We start from the raw sequence: 25,851 nt of genomic DNA, 5'->3' as shown, positions 1-25,851 counted from the left end.
AGATAGATAGATAGATGATAGATCGATAGATAGATAGGTAGATATAGGTTTATTGATTATTTTAAAAAAACGACATCCGGAAAAGCATATAGATATATATGCGGATCGATTGAAAGATATAGATAGTTAGGAAGATATTGATAGATGGATAGATAATAGGTGGACCAATTGATTGATAATATTATACAGACTGTTTAATAGATAGAATAATAGACAGACACCATGATAACGCTTAACTCAAAGGCTTTCAATCGAGTCTGGCATAAATCTTTAATTTCCAAACTGCCCTCTTACGGTTTCTATCCTTCTATCTGGGCCTTCATCTAGAGCTTCCTTTCTAGTCGTTCTATAGCCGCTGTTGTAGACGGCCATCGTTCTTCTCCTAGATCTATCAACAGTGGTGTTCCTCAGGGCTCTGTTCAATCACCAACTCTCTTCCTTTCATTCATCAATGACCTAAGCTGTACTTACATCTAACCCTATCCACTCGTATGCTGATGATTCCACCCTTCACCTTTCCATTCGGTTCCCGCAACGTCCATCTCAGCAGTTACTTCAACAAACAAGGGATGAGGCTATGGCACACCTAATGTCTGACTTGGCTCGTATCTCTGACTAGGGTAAAAATAATCTGGTTGTTTTTAATGCATCAAAGACTCAGTTCTTACACCTATCAACCCGACAAAATCTTCCACAGGTGTACCCACTAATCTTTAACAATATTCAGCTTAATCCTGCATCATCCTTGAACATGCTTGGGTTTCATTCACTCGGGACTTATCTTGGAAAGACCATATTACATCTCTTGTAAAATCTACTTCCAAGAGATTGGGTGTGCTAAGCCGACTCCGTGCCTTCTTTACCCCCATCACAGTTGTTGACTTCATACACGGGTTTTACTCGCCCCTGTGTAGAGTACAACTCTCATGTGTGGGAAGGCTCCCCACATAAAGCTCTTCTCAATAGGGTGGAGTCAAAGGCTTTTCGTCTCATTAACTCTCCTCCTCTTACTGGCTCTCTTCAACCTCTGTGTCCTCGTCGCACTGTTGCATCTTTATCACTTTTCTATCACTACTTCTATGGTCACTGCTTCTCTGAACTGTCTGCTTGCATTCCTCCACCTTTACGACTGGAGCTCTTTCCAGCTCTCTAATGCAAGAGTTAACCGATACTCCCAGTCCTTCACTTATGCAACAGATCAACTCTGGAACTGTCTCCCTCTGTCTGTATTTCCTGCTAGTTATGATCTCCAGTCTTTCAAACGCAGTGTGTCCAGGCATCTCGAAATGATCGGATCTTGAATTTGGCTCTCTCTTGTATTTTGTTTTTCTCTTGGAAGGAACAGTTATTGGGGGCTCGTAGCCTTTGGTTCCTTCTTCCTAGCATAAAAAAAAAAAAAACATACCTCCAACATGTAGTTTTTGTAAGTAGTAAGGAGTAGACTGTAGCACCAGTCGAGCAGGGCAGTACTCCCTAGGTGGATGGAAAGATGATGACAGGGAGTGCTGGAGCTCTCGTTTCATCAGCCCTCAGGACTAGTTCCTGACCATCCCCCTTTGCTGAACTTTTTCAGTGTCTCAGTTACACAGAGAGTAGGCCAGCATGCTCTCCAGTACAAATTTCTCTATCTATCTTCACCAAACTACATGCACAGTACACACTACACTTCCTATTCAAAATTCACCAAAATGGCATCAATTCACCCAGCCTCGGAGTACCCAGGGGGGGGGACCATAAATGCCCCCGCCATCTGCCCCTCTCCCGGTGACGACTCGAGGTGCCTGGAACCACTGTCTGACTCTCTTCTTCTTCATTTCTGCAACATTCGCGGCCTTTCATCTAACTTTCGCTCTGTTGAGCACCACCTCTCCTCCTCTAAACCTCACCTTCTTTTTCTAACGGAGACTCAGCTGTCTGAGGCAACTGACAGCAAACCCTTTTCTGTACCCTCCTACTTTCTCTATACTCATTTCAAAGCCAAAGGTGGCTGTTGTGTATACATACGCAACGACTTATCTTGCTCTCGTGTTCCTGAACTTGATTCTTCTGAATTCTCCACTCTCTGGCTTCGGCTTTCCTGTCATTCTCTGACTAAATATATCTGTGCTGTTTACTTATCCCCTAATTCTACTGACTATCAAAAATTCTTCGACTATCTTACTTCTACGATGGAACACATTCTGTCCATTTCTCCTTTCTCTGAAATCTCCATTCTTGGAGATTTCAATATTCACCACCACCTTTGGCTCTCCTCTCCTTTCACGGATCCACCTGGTGAACAAGCCTACATCTTTTCTATCCTTAATGACCTAGAGCAGCTTGTACAGCACCCTACCCGTATCCCTGACCGCCTTGGAGAGAGCTCCAACATACTTGACCTCTTCCTCACAACTAATCCTTCTGCTTACTCTGTTAATCTTTTCTCTCCGTTGGGCTCCTCCGATCACAACCTTATTACCTTAACCTGTCCTATCGCTCCAGTACGGCCTGCGGACCCTCCAGGGAAACGTCGTCTCTGGCATTTTGGAGCCGCAGACTGAGAGGCCCTCAGGCAGTACTTCTTTGATTTTCCCTGGAATGATTATTGCTTCCATGGCCGTGAGCCATCTGAGTGTGCCTTGCGCATTACGGAGGTTATTCTCTCGGGCATGGAAGCATACATTCCTTTCTCATATCCTTTGACTAACGCAAGAAAGCCTTGGTTTAATCACGCATGTTCTAATGCTGTCCGCAACAAGAAGGCCTACAAAAGGTACCGGAGCCAACCCACCCCTGAATCACATAATCTTTATGTTTCTGCCCGGAATCGTGCTAAGTCTGTTCTTCGCTCTACTAAAAATAATTTCATCCATACTAAATCCTGTCAACTCTCCAACTCGAATTCTTCCCGCTCCTTCTGGCACCTTGCCAAAAATCTTTCTAACAACTTTACCTCATCATCCTTCCCTCCTCTTTTCTACTCCGATGGTTCTGTAGCTATTTCTTCTACTGATAAAGCAGATCTCTTCGCACAGACTTTCTCCTCCAATTCCACCTTAGACGATTCCGGTGCTGTTCCTCCATCACTTCCCCCCTCTGACTTCCTCATGGCTGACATTAAAATTTCTTCAGTTGATGTATTTTCTGCCATTACTGGCCTCAGTACTAACAAGGCATATGGGCCTGATGGGGTCCGTCCTGTTGTTCTCAAAAACTGTGCTTCTGTGCTTACACCCTGCCTAGGTAAACTATTTCGCCTTTGTCTGTCAACTTGTACCTTTCCTTCTTGCTGGAAGTTTGCTCTCATTCAGCCAGTCCCAAAGAAGGGTGACCACTCCCAACCCTCCAACTATCGTCCAATTGCTTTAACGTCCTGTATTTCAAAAGTTTTCGAGTCAATTCTTAATAGAAAAATTTTAAGGTATCTTTCCTATCACAACCTTCTTTCCGATCGTCAGTATGGGTTTCGTCAGGGACGCTCCACTGGCGATCTTCTCACCTACCTTTCAGACTCCTGGTCATCCTCCTTTCGGGACTTTGGCGAAAGCTTTGTCATTGCACTTGACATCTCAAAGGCTTTCGATCGAGTCTGGCATAAATCTTTAATTTCCAAACTGCCCTCCTACGGTTTCTATCCTTCTATCTGTGCCTTCATCGTTAGCTTCCTTTCTGGTCGTTCTATAGCTGCTGTCGTAGACGGCCATCGTTCTTCTCCTAGATCTATCAACAGTGGTGTTCCTCAGGGCTCTGTCCTATCACCAACTCTCTTCCTTTTATTCATCAATGATCTTCTAAGCTGTACATCTAACCCTATCCACTCATACGCTGATGACTCCACCCTTCACCTTTCCATTCGGTTCCCGCAACGCCCATCTCAACAGTTACTTCAAGAAACAAGGGATGAGGCTATGGCACACCTAATGTCTGACTTGGCTCATATCTCTGACTGGGGTAAAAATAATATGGTTGTCTTTAATGCATCTAAGACTCAGTTCTTACACCTATCAACCCGACAAAATCTTCCACAGGTATACCCACTAATGTTTAATAATATTCAGATTAATCCTGCATCATCCTTGAACATGCTTGGGGTTTCATTTACTCGGGACTTATCTTGGAAAGATCATATTACATCTCTTGTAAAATCTGCTTCCAAGAGATTGGGTGTGCTAAGCCGACTCCGCTCTTTCTTTACCCCTGCACAATTGTTGACTCTATACAGGGGTTTTATCCGCCCCTGTGTGGAGTACAACTCTCATGTGTGGGGAGGCTCCCCACATACAGCTCTTCTCAATAGGGTGGAGTCAAAGGCTTTTCGTCTCATTAACTCTCCTCCTCTTACTGACTCCCTTCAACCTCTGTGTCCTCGCCGCACTGTTGCATCTTTATCTCTTTTCTATCGCTACTTTAATGGTCACTGCTCCTCTGAACTGTCTGCTTGCATTCCTCCACCTCTACGACAGGCGCGTAGCACCCGTCTGGCAGCAAACTCTCATCCCTTTTCTGTCCAACTCTCTAATGCAAGAGTTAACCGTTACTCCCAGTCTTTCATTTATGCAACAGGTCAGCTCTGGAACTGTCTCCCTCTGTCTGTATTTCCTTCTGCCTATGATCTCCAGTCTTTCAAACGTAGTGTGTCCAGGCATCTCAAAATGATCGGATCTTGAAAATGGCTCTCTATTGTATTTTGTTTTTCTCTTGGAGGGAACTGTTACTGCGGGCTCATGCCTTTGGTTCCTTCTTCCTCGCATTAAAAAAAAAAAAAAAAAAAAAGTGATTGAAAGACATAACACAAAGCATTAGCCAGCTGACAGAGACTGGATTACATTTTAGCCTACTTTCTATTCCCACACATAATAAGGTCCATTGTAGGATGGGATCTTTACGAAGGGAGAGTGGTAGGCAGAATAAACCCTTCCATGCTGGCAAAGCACGATTGGGGAAGGGTATCAGCAGTGTGATGGAGTATATGAAGAAGAATAAGATGTTGCAGTGTGATGGAGTATATGAAAAAAATAAGATGTTGCAGTGTGTGTGTGTGTGTGTGTGTGTGTGTGTGTGTGTGTGTGTGTGTGTGTGTGTGTGTGTGTACGGGGCGAGGACATTAACAAGCACATGGCAGGACGCACTACCAACTGAATCTTTAAAGTCGAACACCGCTTGGGTTTCGAATCCTACTGTAAACCTGGGGCAAACTCGGATCGCGAGAGGAACACGCCACCACCCCTCCACGGTCGCTCGCGTAGCTTGCCGGACGTATATTAATAGACAGAGACAGATAAATGGACATAAATTGCTGACGACGACGAAATATTGGCAGGAAAGAATGACTGGGGTGACTATAATTAACCTCTTCAGGCTGAGGACACCATTTTACATTTTCTTTACATTTTATTCATGCTTCTTCCAAACTGTGTTATTGACCGAGCGAGCGAAACGAGTGAGAACCCTATACATCAGCCGAAATGCGGTGCGTAAATTCTCACCCGGTATGGCGTTTAAAATTCCCAGTGTTGAGGAGCACCATTATTATTTCTTCTAATTTACTGAAGAAATTGTGGCATGTTTTATCATATTTAAATGGTCGTGAAAATTGTCCTTCGGTAGTGCCATAATTTTTCCCCGTAAAAAACAAATATAGCAGAAAAAAGAAAAGAAGAAAGGATCTGTGTGTGTGTGTGTGTGTGTGTGTGTGTGTGTGTGTGTGTGTGTGTGTGTGTGTGTGTGTGTCTGTGCGTGCGCTATTGCTCGTTCCAAATTCAATAAGGTCTCTATCAGTCATTTTTTTTTTTTTTTTCGTTTGTGTCGTCCTTTCCGTTTTTGCTTATTCATGTGCATTTATTTTCCATTTTTTCCCCATGTCCTCTGCAGGTTCCTCGTACAGTTATTTATATCCTTCACAACACAGTTTTATCTGAGTCTATCCATTTTAACCTCCTGGCTCTGTCACGGGCAATATTTACAAAACTCTGTCACTGATTCTGGTCCTGTCAATATCCTTTTAATTATTTATTTTCTTTGTCACCTGACAAAAGCATTTATTATTCCTCTTCATGTTTCAGTCCGTATTTCCTTTTTTTCTGTTTTTCCTCATTTTATGTCGTCTCTCTCTCTCTCTCACTCTCTCTCTCTCTCTCTCTCTCTCTCTCTCTCGTCATTATTTCTGTTTGTCGAGTTTCAATGACCGCTTCAAACTAATGTGCTTTTTTATATTGTTCTTTGTTTGCTTCACGGATGGCAGGTTTTTTCATTGTTTGTTTGTATGATTTATAGCAGAGTTGTTGGATATATTGCGATGTGGCCAGCTGTTAATTGTGAAATGTAGAGTGAAGTATTAGTCTTGATCAATTTCAGCCAAAAAATGTGTTTGGTTACGTGGGTGAGAGAGAACTTTGGATGTTTCATCTATCTGTATACCTAGGCTGCTTCCCCCAAGGAAAGGGAGGTAGCCGAGACAGGACGACACACTCCCTGTTTACTCATCCGTTCAAACACATTCATTCGCATCTTAGCCCCAATGGGAGAAGGGACAGATCCTCACCGCACAACACCACATTGGTGGGTCAACTGCACAGTGCAATCAGTGACATCCGCAGCAGGGCCCGACAGCAGAAGCTGGTTTACCCCTGCCACATCGTAATGGATCCATCCCTTACATAACCAGTCCTTTATAGCTTTCCAAACCCATAGTGATTTCCTGCCATAAAGATAACGATTTCTGTCATAGAGATAGTGATTTGCTGCCATAAATATAGTGGTTTTGTACCTTAAAGATAATGATTTTCTACCTTAAAGATAGTGATTTCCTGCCTTAAAGATAGTGTTATTTATCCTAAATATAATGATTTTCTATATTAAAGCTAGTGATTTTCTGCCTTAAAGATAGTGATTTTCTGTCTTAAAGATGGTGATTTTCTGCCATATAGATAGTGATTTCTGCCCTGGAGATAATGATTTTCTGCCTTAAAGACAGTGATTTTCTTGCCTAAAAATTGATTTTCTGCCTTAAAGATAGTGATGTTTTGCCCTAATGATAGTGATTTTCTGCCTTAAAGATAGTGATTTTCTGCCTTAAAGATAGTGATTTTCTGCCTTAAAGATAGTGATTTTCTGCCTTAATGATAGTGATTTTCTGCCTTAAAGATAGTGATTTTCTACCTTAAAGATAGTGATTTTCTGCCTTAATGATAGTGATTTTCTGCCTTAATGATAGTAATTTTCTGCCTTAATGATGGTAAATATCTGCTTAAAACCCTCGTACAGTCAAAAGCGTAAAAGTACAAACCAAATTAACTCTCCAGACATCCCACTGATCTGTAGATGTAATTTACTGAACTTTTGAGAAACCAGGGGAAATTTAGAGAGAGAAAAAAAAAAGACTTTAATTTTGCGATGTCCCACTGTTGGCTTCCTTTACTAGTCATTCGTTATACTGAAGAAAAACAATTAAGATAATATGTATTTATCCTTTAAATCAAGTTATGTATTCTGTAGATTTGTATTGGCTACCTCCAGATTAGTTTCTTCGTCTTAGGGAGAACTCTTGCAGCGAGAGGATGAGATGGGTATGCCATCTCTCTTAGCTCGTAAAGTCTCCCCCAGGCTGACTAGAATCATCTGGAGGTGGTTGGAGTGAAAAAGAATACAGTGTACTGTACTGGATTGAAGAGATGTAGCAGATTTCTTTGGTTGAAGATGCCTCTTTGTATCAGTAGTTTCCCGCATTATTATTATCATCATTATTAGTAGTAGTATTTGTATTAGTGTTACCATTATTACTAGTATCATTATAATAATAATAATCTATCTATCTATCTATAGCCCGACGCCCTAATCCCGCAAAGGGTGGCCGCAGACAAAACGTCTCCAAGTCACTCTGTCACCCACCATTTGACTCCCCTCCCCCCAACTCACCCCCCCCTCCCTCATATACCTCTCGACTCCATCCCTCCACCTCATAATAATAATAATAATAATAATAATAATACAATAATAATTGTTATTATTATTATTATTATTATTATTATTATTATTATTATTTTTATTAAATAACCTAAAGATGATCTCACTGGGTAAATTTTTTAACTGAGACCCCACCTTCCCCATTTTTTAATTGCTGAGCGATACTGACTTACAGAATTGGGAAGTTTGAAGCGCATAGCATTTTGATGAGGCTGAGAGGCTAATGAAGGGCGTGATGGAAGAGTGTCAATGGTAATTCCTCTAAACTATTGATGCAGGTACACGTCTCATGGATTTATTTTGCACCGTTGTTCAGTGATTCAGTTTATCATCATCATCATCCGAACCTCCTTTCCCACCCAAGGGCAGGGTGATTTAGTTTAAAGTTTGGTTAAGTACTGTTCACCAGTATTCTGTGGCCATGTTTAAGGTTTCACGTCAAAGTTTTCTGTTTATACATCCGTGACTTAGTGGCAGTGACTGGACGTGTCCCGTGTCCATACAGAAGCGGTGAAGTAAACATAAACAGAATCTCCGTATTTTCCTCTTTTTGTTTTTCTTTGTTGTGAAACTCTGTAGGACAAATAAGATGTCCACAGTGTTCTTTTTTTTTTATGCGAGGAAAAAGGAACCAAAGGCCTCGAGCCCGCAATAACAATTCCCTCCAGGAGAAAAATAAAATACAACAGAGAGCCAAATTCATGATCCGATCATTACGAGATGCCTGGACACACTGCGTTTGAAAGACTGGAGATCATAGGCAGCAGGAAATACGGCCAGAGGGAGACAGTTCCAGAGCTGACCTGTTGCATAAATGAAGGACTGGGAGTAACGGTTAACTCTTGCATTAGAGAGTTGGACAGAAAATGGATGAGAGTTTACTGCTAGACGGGTGCTACGCGCCCGTCGTAGAGGTGGAGGAATGCATGCAGACAGTTCAGAGGAGCAGTGACCATTGAAGTAGCGATAGAAAAGAGATAAAGATGCAACAGTGCGGCGAAGAGACAGAGGTTGCAGGGAGTCAGTAAGAGGAGGAGAGTTAATGAGACCAAAAGCCTTTGACTCCACCCTATTGAGAAGAGCTGTATGTGGGGAGCCTCCGCACACAAGAGAGTTGTACTCCACACAGGGGCGGATAAAACCCCTGTATAGAGTCAACAATTGTGCAGGGGTAAAGAAAGAACGGAGTCGGCTTAGCACACCTAATCTCTTGGAAGCAGCTTTTACAAGAGATGTAATATGATCTTTCCAAGATAAGTCCCGAGTAAATGAAACCCCAAGCATATTCAAGGATGATGCAGGATTAAGCTGAATATTATTAAACATTAGTGGGTATACCTGTGGAAGATTTTGTCGGGTTGATAGGTGTAAGAACTGAGTCTCGGATGCATTAAAAACAAGATTATTTTTACCCCAGTCAGAGATACGAGCCAAGTCAGACATTAGGTGTGCCATAGCCTCATCCCTTGTTTGTTGAAGTAACTGCTGAGATGGGCGTTGCGGGAACCGAATGGAAAGGTGAAAGGTGGAGTCATCAGCGTATGAGTGGATAGGGTTAAATGTACAGCTTAGAAGGTCATTGATGAATAAAAGGAAGAGAATTGGTGATAGGACAGAACCCTGAGGAACACCACTGATGATAGACCTAGGAGAAGAACGATGGCCGTCTACAACAGTGGCTATAGAACGACCAGAAAGGAAGCTAGCGGTGAAGACACAGATAGAAGGATAGAAACCGTAAGAGGGCAGTTTGGAAATTAAAGATTTATGCCAGACTCGATCGAAAGCCTTTGAGACGTGAAGTGCAATGGCAAAGCTTTCGCCAAAGTCCCGAAGGGAGGATGACCAGGAGTCTGAAAGGTAGGTGAGAAGATCGCCAGTGGAGCGTCCCTGACAGAACCCATGTTGACGATCAGAAAGAAGGTTCTGATAGGAAAGATGCTTTATAATTTTTCTATTGAGAATTGAAAACTTTTGAAATACAGGACGGTAAAGCAATTGGACGATAGTTGGAGGGATGGGAGTGGTCACCCTTCTTTGGGACTGGCTGAATGAGAGCAAACTTCCAGCAAGAAGGAAAGGTACAAGTGGACAGACAAAGGCGAACGAGTTTGCCTTGGCAGGGTGTAAGCACAGAAGCACAGTTCTTGAGAACAACAGGAGGGACTCCATCAGGCCCATATGCCTTATTAGTATTGAGGCCAGTGATAGCAGAAAATACATCAGCTGAAGAAATTTTAATGTCAGCCATGAGGAAGTCAGAGGGGGGAAGTGATGGAGGAACAGTACCGGAATCGTCTAAGGTGGAATTGGAGGAGAAAGTCTGTGCGAAGAGATCTGCTTTATTAGTAGAAGAAACAGCTACAGAACCATCAGAGTAGAAAAGAGGAGGGAAGGATGATGAGGCAAAGTTGTTAGAAAGGTTTTTGGCAAGATGCCAGATGGATGGGGAAGAATTCGAGTTGGAGAGTTGAGAGCATTTAGTACGGATGAAATTATTTTTAGTAGAGCGAAGAACAGACTTATCATGATTCCAGGCAGAACGTAAAGATGATGTGATTCAGGGATGGGTTGGCTCCGGTACCTTTTGTAGGTCCTATCCTTGTTGCGGACAGCATTAGAACAAGCGTGATTAAACCAAGGCTTTCTTGCGTTAGTCAAAGGATATGAGAAAGGAATGTATGCTTCCATGCCCGAAAGAATAACCACCGTAATGCGCAAGGCACACTCAGATGGCTCCCGGCCATGGAAGCAATAACCATTCCAGGGAAAATCAAAGAAATACTGCCTGAGGGCCTCTCAATCCGCGGCTCTAAAATGCCACAACGATGTTTCCCTGGAGGGTCCACAGGCTGTACTGGAGTGATAGACAGGTTAAGGTGATAAGGTTGTGATCGGAGGAGCCCAACGGAGAGAAAAGATTAAGTGTAAGCAGAAGGATTAGTTGTAAGGAAGAGGTCAAGTATGTTGGAGCTCTCTCCAAGGCAGTCTGGGATACGGGTAGGGTGCTGTACAAGCTGCTCTAGGTCATTAAGGATAGAAAAGATGTAGGCTTGTTCACCAGGTGGATCAGTGAAAGGAGAGGCGAGCCAAAGGTGGTGGTGAATATTGAAATCTCCTAGAATGGAGATTTCAGAGAATGGAGAAATGGATAGAATGTGTTCCATCGTAGAAGTAAGGTAGTCGAAGAATTTTTGATTATCAGTAGAATTAGGGAATAAGTAAACAGCACAGATATATTTAGTAAGAGAATGACAGGAAAGCCGAAGCCAGAGTGTAGAGAATTCAGAAGAATCGAGTTCAGCAACACGAGAGCAAGATAAGTCGTTGCGTATATATACACAATAGCCACCTTTGGCTTTGAAATGAGTATAGAGAAAGTAGGAGGATACAGAAAAGGGTTTGCTGTCAGTTGTCTCAGACAACTGAGTCTCAGTTAGAAAAAGAAGGTGAGGTTTAGAGTAGGAGAGGTGGTGCTCAACAGAGCGAAAGTTAGAGGAAAGGCCGCGAATGTTGCAAAAATGAAGAAGAGAGTCAGACAGTGGTTCCAGGCACCTCGAGTCGTCACCGGGAGAGGGGCGGAAGGTGGGGGCATTCATGGTCCCCCCCCCCGGGGACTCCGAGGCTGGGTAAAGAGAAGCCATAATGTTTTTTTTCTTGATGAGGCTGTAGTTAAACAATAAGAGCAACTGAAACAAAACTTTTTTCCTACAATTACTTCTGTTCCTCTCAAGTAAGGGGAAAATTTTGGAGGCATTTCATGCAGGAAAATTTGTCTTTTACGTGTTCTGTTTTCCAGTTGGAATTTTTTATTGTTTCGTGTATAACTTTCCAACCCAGTTTGTAAAGAGAATTTTACGATCGATACCAGTCTTTCCTTAGAGTCTCATATGTCCTTGTGTCTGCTATTAACCCGTGCCTGTCTGCCTCCCTCAGCAACGCGCCTGGTGTCTGAGTCAGGGGGGCCTCTGGTGGAGTTCTCTGAGCCTCGCTACTGTGCCGTCCTCTCTGAAGACTCACAGCTCGCCTCCACCGTCCTCGCCGTCTCTGCCACACACTCCAAAGGTCAGTCACATATACTCATCCTAGTATTCTACATTTCAGTCAGAATACGCCTCAATATGTACAGTATTTCCAGACGCACTGTGCATACACAAAAATTAATTCATTATAAGTGTTCGCTTTACTAAGTTCATCCACATCTACTTTTGCAAGGTCGTGGTTGGCGTAGACTGAGTTAAAGTTTATGAGATCCCTGGACTGACTTTGTGTTCATTATTAAGTACTCGCCCACTGATGGATAAATCTGTCGATAACTCTTCCTTCACAATGACTCTGTCTACCTACCAATATTTATTGCCGTTGTAAAATCAACCTACTTCTCTTCCTCTCTGATTCCCTCATTTGTCGACATACCGGTACAAATTTAGGACTGCGTTCCCTGCCAATCCCCCATTTATATCACTGTTTCATACCTGTCTGAGTCTCCACCTGTCTATACTCTTCCCATCTGCATCCCCCTCCTGTCTACCGCCTTCCAGTCTTAATCCTCCTCTTATCTACCCTCTACTTGTCCGAGTCCCCCTACCATCAACCTCTTCCTGTCCTGAGTCCCCTACCTGTCTACGTTCCTCCTGTCTGAGTGTCCCACTTTTCTGCCCTCTTCCAGTCTTAACCCTCCTGTCTACCCTCTTCCTGTCTGAGTCCCCCACCTGTCTACCCTCTTCCTGTCTGAGTCCCCCACCTGTCTGCTCTCTTCCTCTTCCAGTCTTGAGTCTCCCACCTGTCTACCCTCTTTCTGTCTGAGTCCCCCACCTGTCTAAATACGAGTCTAATCCAGTCAGTTCTCCTACCTGTCCTCCTATTTCCTCGCCGAGACCCTTCCAGCTGCCTGCCGTATTCCAGGATAAGTCATCTTACTTCCCAATTCCTTGACGAGTCTCCTTAGTTTTACCCTCGCACGATGTTTTTTCTCTACGAGTCTCCTTAGTTTTACCCTCGCACGATGTTTTTTCTCTACGAGTCTCCTTAGTTTTACTCTCGCACGATGTTTTTTCTTTACGAGTCTCCTTAGTTTTACTCTCACACGATGTTTTTTCTCTCGGAAGATGATGCCTGTTCTTCATATTACTGTATAGGAAGTCACCTGCATATTGAGTTTCTGTGGCGGCATATACGGCTATTTCTTGCAGGAGTTCACTTTCTCTCAAAAACGAAAGAAAAGATAATATCACTTCCATTAACTCTGTGATAAACTGTGTAGTTAATTACACTTGCACCGAGTTTATCTACATCGAGGACCTGCTTGTCTAGAGGTTTATTCATTATGCTTAGTGAATACAGTATCACTATCTTACACCTACGCTGAGTTCATGAGTACGTTACATTCCTCCTCACCTATCATCAAATCTCGTAGCTTCCGCAGTGAGCTGGTTCACAAGTTTTATTTCGACCTTGTAGAGAGCTGTGAATTTCCTCGTACCGTTAAAAGTTCATCATCCCTTGCAATTTTACCAACATCCACATTTAACTCAACTTTCTCATCAGTCCACCAAGATTCATTTTGTGTTTTATGACTGCCTGCCAGGCGGCTCGGAGCTGACCACTCATAGTTTGCTTCCTTTCGGAAAGCAATAAAGCCACCTGGGTGATGATAAATTCCTGTTGTGCTAACGACCTGGATCCAGGCTGGTGATGGCAGCCTGCGATGGCCACCCACCACCCTCACAACTTCTGCAGCCACAAGGCAAGCAGTGCACCTGACGGTCACTGTGATGTTTACGACCATCACTGCTGCGCTAACATGTACCTGACATCAACATATTGCACTGAAGGCGCCACTAACCCACCCAGTCCCACCCCAGCTCACATTCCCCACCCCTCCCAACCCCAAGCCACCCCACCCAGCCTCACTCTGCCTCAGCCCACCCCGCCCCACCTTACCCCGCTTGTCTCAGACGCCAGTCAGCCTCGCGTCAGGGCTAAACTTGAGGCAGAGTGATGGCGGATATTTTTTAGCGGAATGAGATCAAGTTGGCGTCGAGTTCAGTAGCTGGATTTATGGTGAGGCCCAGTGATGTGTGGCGATAGAATGAGGTAGGAAGACAGGATAGAGCGAGGTTTAGTGACAACCTCAGGATAGAATGAGGTAGGATGCCAGGATAGTAAGGTGTAATGACATCAGGAGAGAGAGAGAGAGAGAGAGAGAGAGAGAGAGAGAGAGAGGCAGGACTAGTGTCGTAAGATGGACGGATGAATGGTGACACCCTCATAAATATGATGAGACGACCCACGTGCTACAAGTTTTTTGAAGGTATGGTGAGGTGTAGTGTGTGTGTGTGTGTGTGTGTGTGTGTGTGTGTGTGTGTGTGTGTGTGTGTGTGTGTGTTGCTGATGACTCCTGCCTGGGAGTGAAAAAAGTTGTTTTGGTTAAGTTGCAAGGATAAGTTAATGCTACTTTCCTGGCAAGTTTTACAAGTCCATTAGAGCTATTATTTAATACAAGTATGTTTATATTCGTCAAGAAAATTGTACATCACATTTTGATATTTAGATACATAGATAGATATACTCGTAGATACAGATAGATATAGATATAGACAGATACATAAATATATAGGTACAGAGATTTACAGATAGATAGGTTGATAGATAGCTGGATGGATGAATGGATAGACAGATAAACAGATACTCTAGATAGATAGACAGTGATAGATAGATAGAGATATGCTCTTTACAAACAACATGGTATAAACTCAACGTCTGATATTGAAATCCTTTAATGATGTATAACATAAAAAATAAAACAAGCTATACATCATATACTTTTACAAGAAGTCCATAAAACAATACTGTACATGGGTTTATTCCTGATGATGGTGGTGTATAAACTTACCTTCCCCAGATGAAATCCTTTTTCTGAGAGCAGCGTCCTCCCCTCATTTGCATAACTTTGTGTGCATGTAATTCTTTCTTTTCCTCCTCTTGCACTCCCGCCCCAGCAGTGTGACGGGAGGACAAAGGGCGTCCCTTTGTTCGTCCTGCCCTCATTAGTGGCTGGAAGTGGCAGCAGGGAGACACATTGGTGATATTTGTGCATTCATATTAACACTGTTTTATATTCACAAGCCACTCCCTTCATAAATACGTCTGGCTGGGAAATTAAACCATGCAGCCACAGAACTTCCTTTTCGTTTTATTTTTTATCATCACAGGACAGTTATATTTTGCTTTGATCACACCTTTCATTGTGAAGATTTTAAAGAAGATAGTTTCGTACTCCCTTCACTGCATGATCCATCCTCATTAAGCAAGAATCGTTTCAAGGGAGCAAGAAAAGATAGATCAATAGACAGATAGAAATAAATACGTAGATGGATAGATAAATAAGTAAACATGTAGGTAAACTCTTTGTACTGAAGGGGTTGTTTTGGCCGCTACTGTAGTGCCCTAAACCCTCCACCACGATATTCAAAGATATTGTGTCTAAATGCAGACGATTTTATGCAATGGGGAGATCTGTGGCCAGAATCACAAACATGCTGGCCATCACTTCCCTGTCACAGCAGCCAAGATTTGTTGTTATAGGAAAGTCGCGAGGCATGACAAGACTCTGAACCGACCTTCCCTTGTCCTTCCTAGCTTGCGATGTCTTATGTGGCCTTTTCTTCTTTGTTACGATAGGACAATTATCTGACCTTTTCTTTTCCTTCCTTTGTTACGGGAGGAAAATTATCTGATCTTTTCTTGTTCTTAGTTACGAGAGGAAAATTATCTGACCTTTTCCTGTCCTTCATAGTTACGAGAGGAAAATTGTGATCTTATCTTCTCCTTTCTTAGTTGCGAGAGGAAAATTAATTTGACCTTTTCCTCTCCTTTCTTGGTTACGAGAGGAAATTGTGTCTTTTTCTTTTCCTTCCATAGTTACGAGAGGAAAATTATCTGACCTTTCCTTGTCCTCTCTTAGTTACGATAGGAAAATAATGACATTTTCTCCCTTCATAGTTATGATAGGAAAAATTATCTGACCTTTTCTTGTCCTTAGTTATGAGAGGAAAATTATCTGACCTTTTCTTGTCCTTCCTTGGTTACGAGAGGAAATTATGTGACTTTCTCTTGGTTCTTAGTTGCGATATGACAGTTTTGTCCTCTTCTTGTCCATTCTTAGTTACGATAGGAAAATTTTTTGACCTTTTTCTCCTTTCTTAGTCATGAGAGGAAATTGTGACTTTTTCTTCTTTCTTAGTTACGAGAAGAAATTGTGACTTTTTCTTCCCCTTCCTTAGTTACGAGAACATTATCTGACCTTTTCTTGTCCTTAGTTACGAGAGGGAAATATGGAACCTTTCTTGTCCTTGGTTACGAGAGGAAAATTACTGACCTTTTCTTCTCTTTCCTTAGTTACGACAGAAAAATGGTCGGGTAACTAAGCCGTGTTTTGCAATAACAAAGCTTTGTTTTTGTAGGATGGACAAGAGACTGAGCTTCTCCTTGGTCACGGGAGGAAAGTTATCGCGTAACTCGGCATTATTATTATTATTATTATTATTATTATTATTATTATTATTATTATTTTGTAAGAAGTACTAGAGACTGACCTTTTCTTTTCCGTTCTTAGTATCGTGAGGAAAATTTTCGCGTACCTAAGCTTTCTTTTGTAGGACGAACAAGACACATGGTAAGACAGTGGATTCTCCTTTCATTATCCTTCCTAGAAATCAAATCTTGAGAACAATAGGTATTTGGTTGCGAGAGAAAGATGTGTTTTACAGACACATGGAGAGATTCTGGGCTTTTCTTTTTCCCTTCCACACACACATACACAAAGAAAATTGCGTACGAGATGACACTTATTGCTTAAGTTACTAAGAACTTGTTTTACGGGAAGAAATAGGGAAAGGATTATGTCGGGTCGTCCCATATGTCTCTTCTACTAGGGGAAAAAAAAAAAAAGTTGCAAGCAGGAAATGGCTGTGATATGGGAGAGTCATGCTATCAGTTTTCTCCCTGGCAATTCTGTCCCGGTGACATTCTCTTGGCAACTTCTAGATACTGTAACACTGGCTGTTGCAATGACAGTAGCTAGGAAAAGTCGCCAGCAACCTGGGAAAAGTTGCCAGAAACCTTGAAGAAAGTCTCCGCCAGATCAGGTTCCCCCAAAAATGTTACCCGAAAAACAGTTCATGTAACGATGCCCGTATACATTCTCTCTCTCTCTCTCTCTCTCTCTCTCTCTCTCTCTCTCTCTCTCTCACACACACACACACACACACACAAACATAAGAAAGGCTCAGCGCTTCCATTTCCTTGTCATATCCTGCAGAAAACAAAGCAAAAAACAAATCCGGGTCCTGTGCTTGTCGGCTCCCGCGTCTCATTTGATCTCCGGCAAAGTTTCATTCATTTCTCCTCCGCTTTGTGTTCCTCCGTCATCCCCGCTTTATGGCCGCCATTATGAAAAACACGCGAAACTTCTGTATTAAACCCTCGCTCTCTCGCCGCTCTGATTTCCTGAAAATTTGCAAGGTTTAAATTAGGCAACTTTCCCCAAAATGTCCCTCCCTGCAACTTTTCCCTCGCCGGGATGTCGCCACGGGCACTAAGATCGTTGTCCAGGGCGGACAATGGGTCCGATTTTCTTCAACTTTTTAGTTTGTCTTGCTTATTGTCCCTAAATATTCTCGTGTGTTTTACTCATGTCTTTTTACCTTCGCCAACGAAGTTGGAGGAGGTTATCTGTTCATTTATGTTTCTCTGTTTGTTTGTATTTCCACAGAATATCTCCAAAAGTTCTCATTGAATTTCAATGAAATTTTGTGGAAGCTTGGGTCATGGACCAAGAAAGAATTGATTAAATTTGGTGGTGGATCCGGATCTGGATCCGGATCCTATGTATCCTGCACAATATCTCCAAAAGGTCTCAATGATTTTCGATAAAGTTTTGAAGAGTGGGCCATGGGTAAAAGAACAATTGATTAAAATTTGGGGGCCTGTCTGGATCCTATGTAGTCCACCCAGTACCACAGATCCGGATCCGGATCCTTTTTATTTACAATAGCAGTGGCGGAGGTATGTGGTCTGTGAGTGCTCTCTAGTTCATTCTGTGGCTCCTGTGACTTTTTAACCAGAATAAAACTGTTTGTCGTTAGTTGGAACTAGGACTAGAGTTGTTCCAACGATGAAAGGTTAATGGTGACACCATTAACTCTGTCTGGCTTCTCTGACTTCCTCTCAGCTGAATAAATAGTCTGGAATGAGCTTGAATAATTTGCTAGACTCGTCGTAACCATGAGAGGGTTAGAGTTTATTTGACATACAAAATTTCAAAACACATCTTCCTATGCAGTTTATTTTGTCTGTTACACCAAAGTATGCTCTGATATGTAACTGAAGAAATTTTATCGTCATTCATTGCTCTTGTAACATACATGAGGAAAATTAGTCCTCTCATGCAAGGGGGAATTCCAGTACTCTATTCCATCTAACGCCAGTCGATGTTATGCAGCAGAGAGCCAGTCACAGGTACAGATGGATTCATAAATTTTGTCCCTTCAAATGTTTTTCTTTCCAAGGTCGCTGTGAATTTAGGTCGTATGCTTTAATGTGAAATTGCAAAATGAGATGCAGACCCCTAACTTTTGGTGATTAATGAAGCACATGATGATGATGTAGTGTCTTCCAACAAACTCTCATCCCATTTCTGTCCAACCCTCTAATGCAAGAGTTAACCGTTACTCCCAGTCCTTCATGTATGCAACAGGTCAACTCTGGAACTGTCTCCCTCTGTCTGTGTGTCCTACTTCCTATGATCTCCAGTCTTTCAAACGCAGGGTGTCCAGGCATCTAGAAATGAAAGGATCTCGAATTTGGCTCTCTATTGTCTTGACTTTGTTTTTTCTTGGAGGGAATAATCTTGCGGACTCCTGGCCCTTTGGTTCCTTCTTCCTTGCATAGAAAAAAGAAATCCGCCTTTCCTGTATGATTGCTGATTGCTTTCTGTAATATGGGATGCAGGCTAACTATATCTATTATCCATAGGCGTTCTATGAATGACCGTCAGTCCATAATCCAGGATTCTCTCTCTCTCTCTCTCTCTCTCTCTCTCTCTCTCTCTCTCTCTCTCTCTCTCTCTCTCTCTCATCTATGGGTTCACCACACTCATTTTCAAGTTCGTGGAGAGAAAGAGCAGGAGAGGCGACAAAACTCCTGACGCCGACTGTACCTGAAGATGTTAATACCGACACACACACACACACACACACACACACACACACAAATGGAACAACTGTGGTATTATTTCCCTGCTAACGCCGTACAATTTTATACACCTGAGAGTGAGTCCTAAGAGTGACCTGTGTTCTCGTCAGTTAACCCGTGGATTGCGAGCCGCAGCTCAGGCTGGGTAGAGTCGTGTTGCGAGCCACAGCTCAGGCTGGGTAGAGTCGTGTTGCGAGCCACAGCTCAGGCTGGGTAGAGTCGTGCTGCGAGCCACAGCTCAGGCTGGGTAGAGTCGTGTTGCGAGCCACAGCTCAGGCTGTGCTGGCCTCGCAGCACCACTAACTACTCCACCCCTACCCAAACTTACGCATAGCGCTACGCGAAGACGGAGAGAAAGATTATTTTATTTTCACCAGATGATGCCCTGGATGTTTATCTTCAAGTTTATAATAAACAAAAACAATCCTATGTAAACTTACGCATGGCTCAACGCAAAGACGGAGAGAGAGAGATTTTTTTTTTTTTTTTACCAGGTGATGTCCTGGATATTTATCTTCAAGTTTATGATAAAAACTAAAAGAAAAAAAAAATCTTCATTTTTTACGCACCACGGAGTGGGATAAAAGAAAAAAAAAGGTAATTGTGGAATCCACGGGTTAAGGAAGCTCCCTAACACCTTTTCCTAGGCGATTTATTTTGCTGATTTCATCCCACTGTTCTTCTCCGTGTTACATAAATCATTCTAATATCGCCATACGTTGCTTAGGTAAGGTGCAAAAGGAATTTAACCAGTCATATCTAAAAATAAATCGCTAAGGGAAAGGTGTGAGGGAGCCTCCTTAACTGACGAGAGTACGAGCCTAAGAGTCTGATGCCCGTATGCTCGTTGATTAAGGTAGCTCCCTAACACCTCTTCCTTAGTGCTTTATATTTGGATATGGCTGGTTAACATACATCAGTACATTATTTATACAGAGTATGGCGATGTTGGAAGGATTTATGTAACACAGAAAAGGGTAATAAAGTGTAATAAGCCAAATAAATCGGTTAAGAGGAGGTGTTAGGGAGTCTTCTTACCCGACGAGAATGCCGGCCTCAGAGTAATAAAGAGGTATTATCGAAGTAAATAGCTTTCTTCAAAGTGAAATCTATTACTACCTTTTTTTTGCCTGTTGGTGAGACGGATGAATCGTATATTCCTCCAGGATATCCATTAGTTAAAGGCGAGCTACCAGTCTATATGCATATATACTACGTGATGCAAAAAATATGTATGGAAGTATTTATGTAGGACATTTAAAGAAACGAATATATTTTTGACCCATTTCCACCACAAAAATTATGAAAAAAATACGAAACTCTTCAAATCTTCCGAAGTAAGAGTTAATTTTTTTTCCTATATGATGTTCGTTTCGTATTGTATCGTTTATATAGGCTCCAACATGCTCGTATGCGTCGGCCTTGGTCTCCTAATGACGGCTCTCCATGCTGCTTGATCATTGGCAGCCTCCCTGTTCACTCTTATAACTCTGAGGTCACACTCTTTCACCTCGTCCCAGGTCTTTTCCAGTCTGCCTCTGTCAGCACCAACCCCCAGCGTTCACACTCCTCATTTGCTGCACCCAGTTGTCGTTCTCCATCCTCTCAACATGCCCAAACCACCTCAATCTACCCCTCCTCATTACACCATCATTACACTCCAGTCCCATCCTTCCTCTCAACTCTTCAGTCGTAAACCTAGCTCCCCCCCAGGCCTCGCATTCAAGGACTCACTACACATCCATCTAATCATTGTCATTTCTAAACGTTTATGCATATTTACTACGTGAAGGAAAAAAAAATATTTATAGAATTTCTTATATCTGGGTTCATTCATTGACACAAATAAAATTATGAAAGCCACGAAAAATATTAAAAAGTCCCAAAACTCCCCGGAATAGAGGGTTAACTTCTTCCGATATGATGATGCATATCCCATTATTTTATTATGTAAGAAGGTCTTTCAGTGAAGAGTTTAGAAACAGTCTTAGATAATACCCAGCTTTTATAATGCTTTTCCAAGAGGTGCACGTAACCTACAGTAGACAGTTGTTTAGCTTATAATAATAGTTAGATTATACTTAGCTTAAACAATGCCTTTTAAGGAAGATATACATAGCTTAGAGATATTTAGCGTAGATGCTACTTAGCTTAGATAATACTTTTCGACGGGATATAAATAGCTTAGAGTTACAGTATTTAGCGTAGGTAATACTTAGACAATACTTTTCGATGGGATGTACTGTACATAGCTAAGAGATAGTTAGCTTAGATAGTACTTAGCGTAGATAATAATTTTTCGAGGGTATGTTCTATTGTGGACAGTAATATCGACCCACTCTCTTATGACAGACAGTGAGCAGTGACTTTTGAAACTCAGTGACATTGTCTTTGAAACCCGACACACTTTTCAGAATACTGCGTAGGAGTTTTCATTATTTTTCGACCAAAAAGTGGGCCAGTATTCCTAACCACAACCGTACATAGCTTTACTTAACATCATGCCACAAGCGATTCTTTCTTAGACGTGTAAAAATTTGTCTGGTGGTAGCAAGAACAAAATCGGAGTTAATTCCTCTCACTATGAGAAGTTTCCCCTGAACTGAGTTAAAAAAAAAATTTATGTAGCATGGAAAATTAACAATTAAATATATTTGTATGTAGCAAGTAAAAAAACCTGGTGGCCGTCGTGGTATGGTAAGAGTTAAACAGTTGTGCACGTAACCCCACCACACCGACGACATTGTACTTTAAATATCATTCTTACTTCCCACACCCTTATTTTCCAGTTAAAGGACAATGCCTGGTAGTGAAGGGGTTAAGGAAAGCCATAGCAAATCCCTCCTGTTCGAAACCTATGCCCAGATGTGAGTTAATTTTTTTTTTGATGGTAGGCTAACAAGAATCAGTTAAGAACGACTATACTGGATACTGAGAGGAACGCTCACAGGCTCTGTTACGGTACTATCTTTATAAGTAGATAACACTCAGGGAGCACTTACCTCTGTCAGCGCCTAACCAGGCAACTCAGATCACTACCATAATTTGATCAACTCTTTCTTGGTCCATGAACCACATATCCACAAAATTTCATTAAAATCAATAATTTATTTAGATATCTTGTGGACCCACAAGCAAAAAACTGTCATGAACCGGGACTCGAACCCACATCACCAGCAAAATATAATAATTTTTTCTTTGGCCCATGGACCACTTATCCACAGAATTTCATTGAAATCCATTAATAACATTTTGTGATTACTTGTGGACAAACAGACAAGCATGGGTGAATACATACTCGTAGCCTCCTCCAGCTTCTCTTGGCGGAGGCAATTGATCAGAGGCTCAATCGGTAGAGAGGTGGCCTGCAGTCCCACCGGACCCAGGTTCGAATCCCGGCTGGGGCAGGGAACAGTTTAAGGATTTGAATTTCATTAAATCAGGCTTTACTGGTGACATGTAGAGGTGTATGGTATGTAGGAGGACTGCTGGACCTTGATAGCAGGCTGTGAAGCCTATGCCCAGAGGCGGATACATAAAAAAAAAAAAATAATAAAAAATCTGATGTCAGCTGCAATAAAATATAGTAAAGTTGTCCCTATCATTCAAAGGCTGTCACTCACAGCTAAATATATACTCTTTGGCGTTAGCTGGACTAGAACGCTAGAGCTGTTGCGTCCTTGAAAGGGCTGATTCACACTGTCTAGCTTCAGTCGCCAGGCATTAAAAAAAAAAAAAAAAAAAATCTCAGAATAGCAGTACGCACTTCTCCCAGTTCCCTGTGTATGTCCCATTTTTACATGTAACCTTAGAAAAATGTATCACCCTCGTGTGTCCCTAAGGCAGTGAGAAACCATTTTGCCTCAAGCTTTCGTGGGTTTTATCAAATTATTCCAAGCAAGATGCGGCGCTTCCATAAAATGCCAGCAAAATTGTTTCCTCAGCCAGGCGACTTTTACAGCGGGGGTTTGTTTATCGTAGAGCAGAGCGGGGCAACTCTAGCACTTCCCTGGATTAAATGCCCCGGGAGCTTTAACAGTGGGCTTGGCCATTTAAATTTACAATGGGTAATGAGTTTTCCGTGCAGCCTCTTAGGATTCCTCGTAGACTTCAGCGGAACTGTAGGCTACTTCAACTCTTTGCCTGCTTTGGGCATCTTCTCGGTGCAATACACTCCTGGCGTTAGCTGGGAGAGAATACAAAGCTTCTCTCGGTGGAATACAAAGCTTCTCTCAGTGGAATACAAAGCTTGTCTGGTGGAAGACAAAGCTTCTCTTGGTAGAATATAATCCTGGCGTTAGCTGGGATGGAATACATAGCTTCTCTCAGTGAAATACGAAGCTTCTCTCTGTCGAATAAAATCATCTGGCGCTAACTGGGAGGGAATACAAAGCTAATTCTCACCCGTTAACGTTCTTTGAGATACTCGTTAACCTTTTTTGCTGTGATGGGTTTCTCTGAGCTGAAGAAAATCGTCTGATATAAAATTAGAACCGCTTGAGAACTGAATTGGTCTCTGTGTAATACCAACAACAGTTAACAACAATATCTAATTGCATTTTAAGCCCGTATTCCCGATGGTTAAGGAAGCTCCTCAACGTCTTATCCTGAGCAATTTATTTCGTTTATTGCACCTTACTCTCCTATTATCTATATATCTGTCTATTGCCAGACGCCATAATCCCGTAAGGGGTGGCTGTTCGACTTCGAGTTAGTTGTTTTATAGGAAGGGGCACAAACCCTCCATCAACCCACTTGATGACACGTTATATAAGTCCTTGAAACACGCCATACTTTGCATAATTAGCGCACACAAGGACATTAACCAGCCGTATCCAAAAATAAGTCGCTAATGAAGATGTGCTAAAATAAATCGCTAAGGAAGAGGTGATAGGGAGCCTCCTTACCCGACGAGAATAAGGGCCTTAGTCGGCACCAAACAATTTCCCTTTGGCGAATCACCCTGACTTTATACTCTTTCACTCTGCGGCGAAAGTTGGCGGTCTTCTCGCGCCAATATTTCACACACATCTTCATTTTCCTTCCACAAAAGCCACCGTGGCTCACATCTCCCAGTATTTATGCCGCGGCCTCCTTCCTCATCAAGTGTCCTTTCGCTGACGGACATTTACTCCCGTCGCTCTCTCTCATGATAACGGGTATGGATCCAAAAGGTGTAACGCTATATATTTTAATGCAAGGAAGAAGGAACCAGAGGCAAGAAGCCCGCGAGATTGTTCGTTCCAAGTAAAAAAAAAGAACAAAAGAGCAAATTAGAGATTTCGTGTAACTTCCTCTGTGGCGATTTATTTTATACATTGCACCTCATTCTCCTCTTGTATTAAATGAACTCTGTCCATACAAAAACAATAAAATTACCATGCGTGAGAACGTAAAGGTACAATATGTAAATAAATCGCCAAAGAAGAAGAGCTGCGAAGCCTATTGTGCCATAAGGTTTCGGACCACAATGAACTGATCTTCTCAGCGTCTTTCTTTAGCTCCTTCACTCCCACGACGTCTTCAGTTGTTTATTCAGACTGACTCCAGACGAATTTATTCAGGTAAGGAGAAACTTTTCGAACTACAGGGGGTAGCTACAGCCTGCATTTTTTCATGCGAGGAAGAAGGAACCAAAGGCTGAGCTCGCAAAACGTTCCTTCCAAGAAACAATAAATAAAACAATACAAAAGAGAGCCAAATTCAAGATCCGATCATTTCGAGATTCCTGGACACACTGCGTTTGAAAGACTGGAGATTATAGGAAGTAGGAAATACAGACAGAGGGAGACAGTTCCAAAGTTGACCTGTTGCATAAATGAGGGACTGGGAGTAACGGTTATCTCTTGCATTAGACAGTTGGACAGGAAAGGGATGAGAGTTTGTTGCTAGACGGGTGATACGCGCCAGTCGTAGACGTGGAGGGATGCAAGCAGACAGTTCAGAGGAGCAGCGACCATTGAAGTAGCGATAGAAAAGTGATAAAGAGGCAACAGTGCGGCAAAGAGACAGAGGTTGAAGGGAGACAGTAAGAGGAGAAGAGTTGATGAGACGAAAAGTCATAGACTCCACCCTATTGAGAAGAGCTGTATGTAGGGAGCCTCCCCACACATGAGAGTTGTACTCTAAACAGGGGCGAATAAAACCCGTGTATAAAGTCAACAACAGTGCAGGGGTAAAGAAGGCACAGAGTCGGCTAAGCACACCTAATCTCTTGGAAGCAGATTTTACAAGAGATGCAATATGATCTTTCCAAGATAAGTTCCGAGTGAGTGAAATCCTAAGCATGCTCAAGGATGATTCAGGATTGAGCTGGATATTATTAAACGTTAGTGGTTACTCCTGTGGAAGATTTTGACGGGTTGATTGGTGTAAAAACTTAGTCTTTGATGCATTAAAAACAACAAGATTATTTTTTACCCCAGTCAGAGATACGAGCCAAGTCAGACATTAGATGTGCCATAGCCTCATCCCTTGTTTGTTGAAGTAACTGCTGAGATGGACGTTGTGGAAACCAAACGGAAAGGTGAAGGGTAGAATCATCAGTGTATGAGTGGATGGGGTTAGATGTATAGTTTAGAAGGTCATTAATGAATGAAAGGAAGAGAATTGGTGAGAGGACATAGTCCTGAGGAACACCACTCGATAGATGTA

General features: G+C 42.3%; 1 protein-coding gene across 1 annotated transcript in view; it reads left to right on the top strand.

Moving 5' to 3' along the window:
• LOC145391603 (putative neural-cadherin 2) overlaps positions 1–25,851 on the top strand; it is a 337,197-nt gene that overhangs the window by 198,550 nt on the left and 112,796 nt on the right. The window contains exon 2 of the mRNA XM_080266147.1: positions 11,878–12,006. Coding sequence (XP_080122273.1) covers positions 11,878–12,006 — 129 coding nt within the window. The remainder of the gene's footprint in view (positions 1–11,877; positions 12,007–25,851) is intronic.

This window comes from Coenobita brevimanus, chromosome 19, assembly GCF_032717465.1.
Source record: "Coenobita brevimanus isolate Jiangsu-jjx chromosome 19, ASM3271746v2, whole genome shotgun sequence".
NCBI lineage: Eukaryota > Metazoa > Arthropoda > Malacostraca > Decapoda > Coenobitidae > Coenobita > Coenobita brevimanus.
This window is presented reverse-complemented; position numbering and strand designations above follow the sequence as displayed.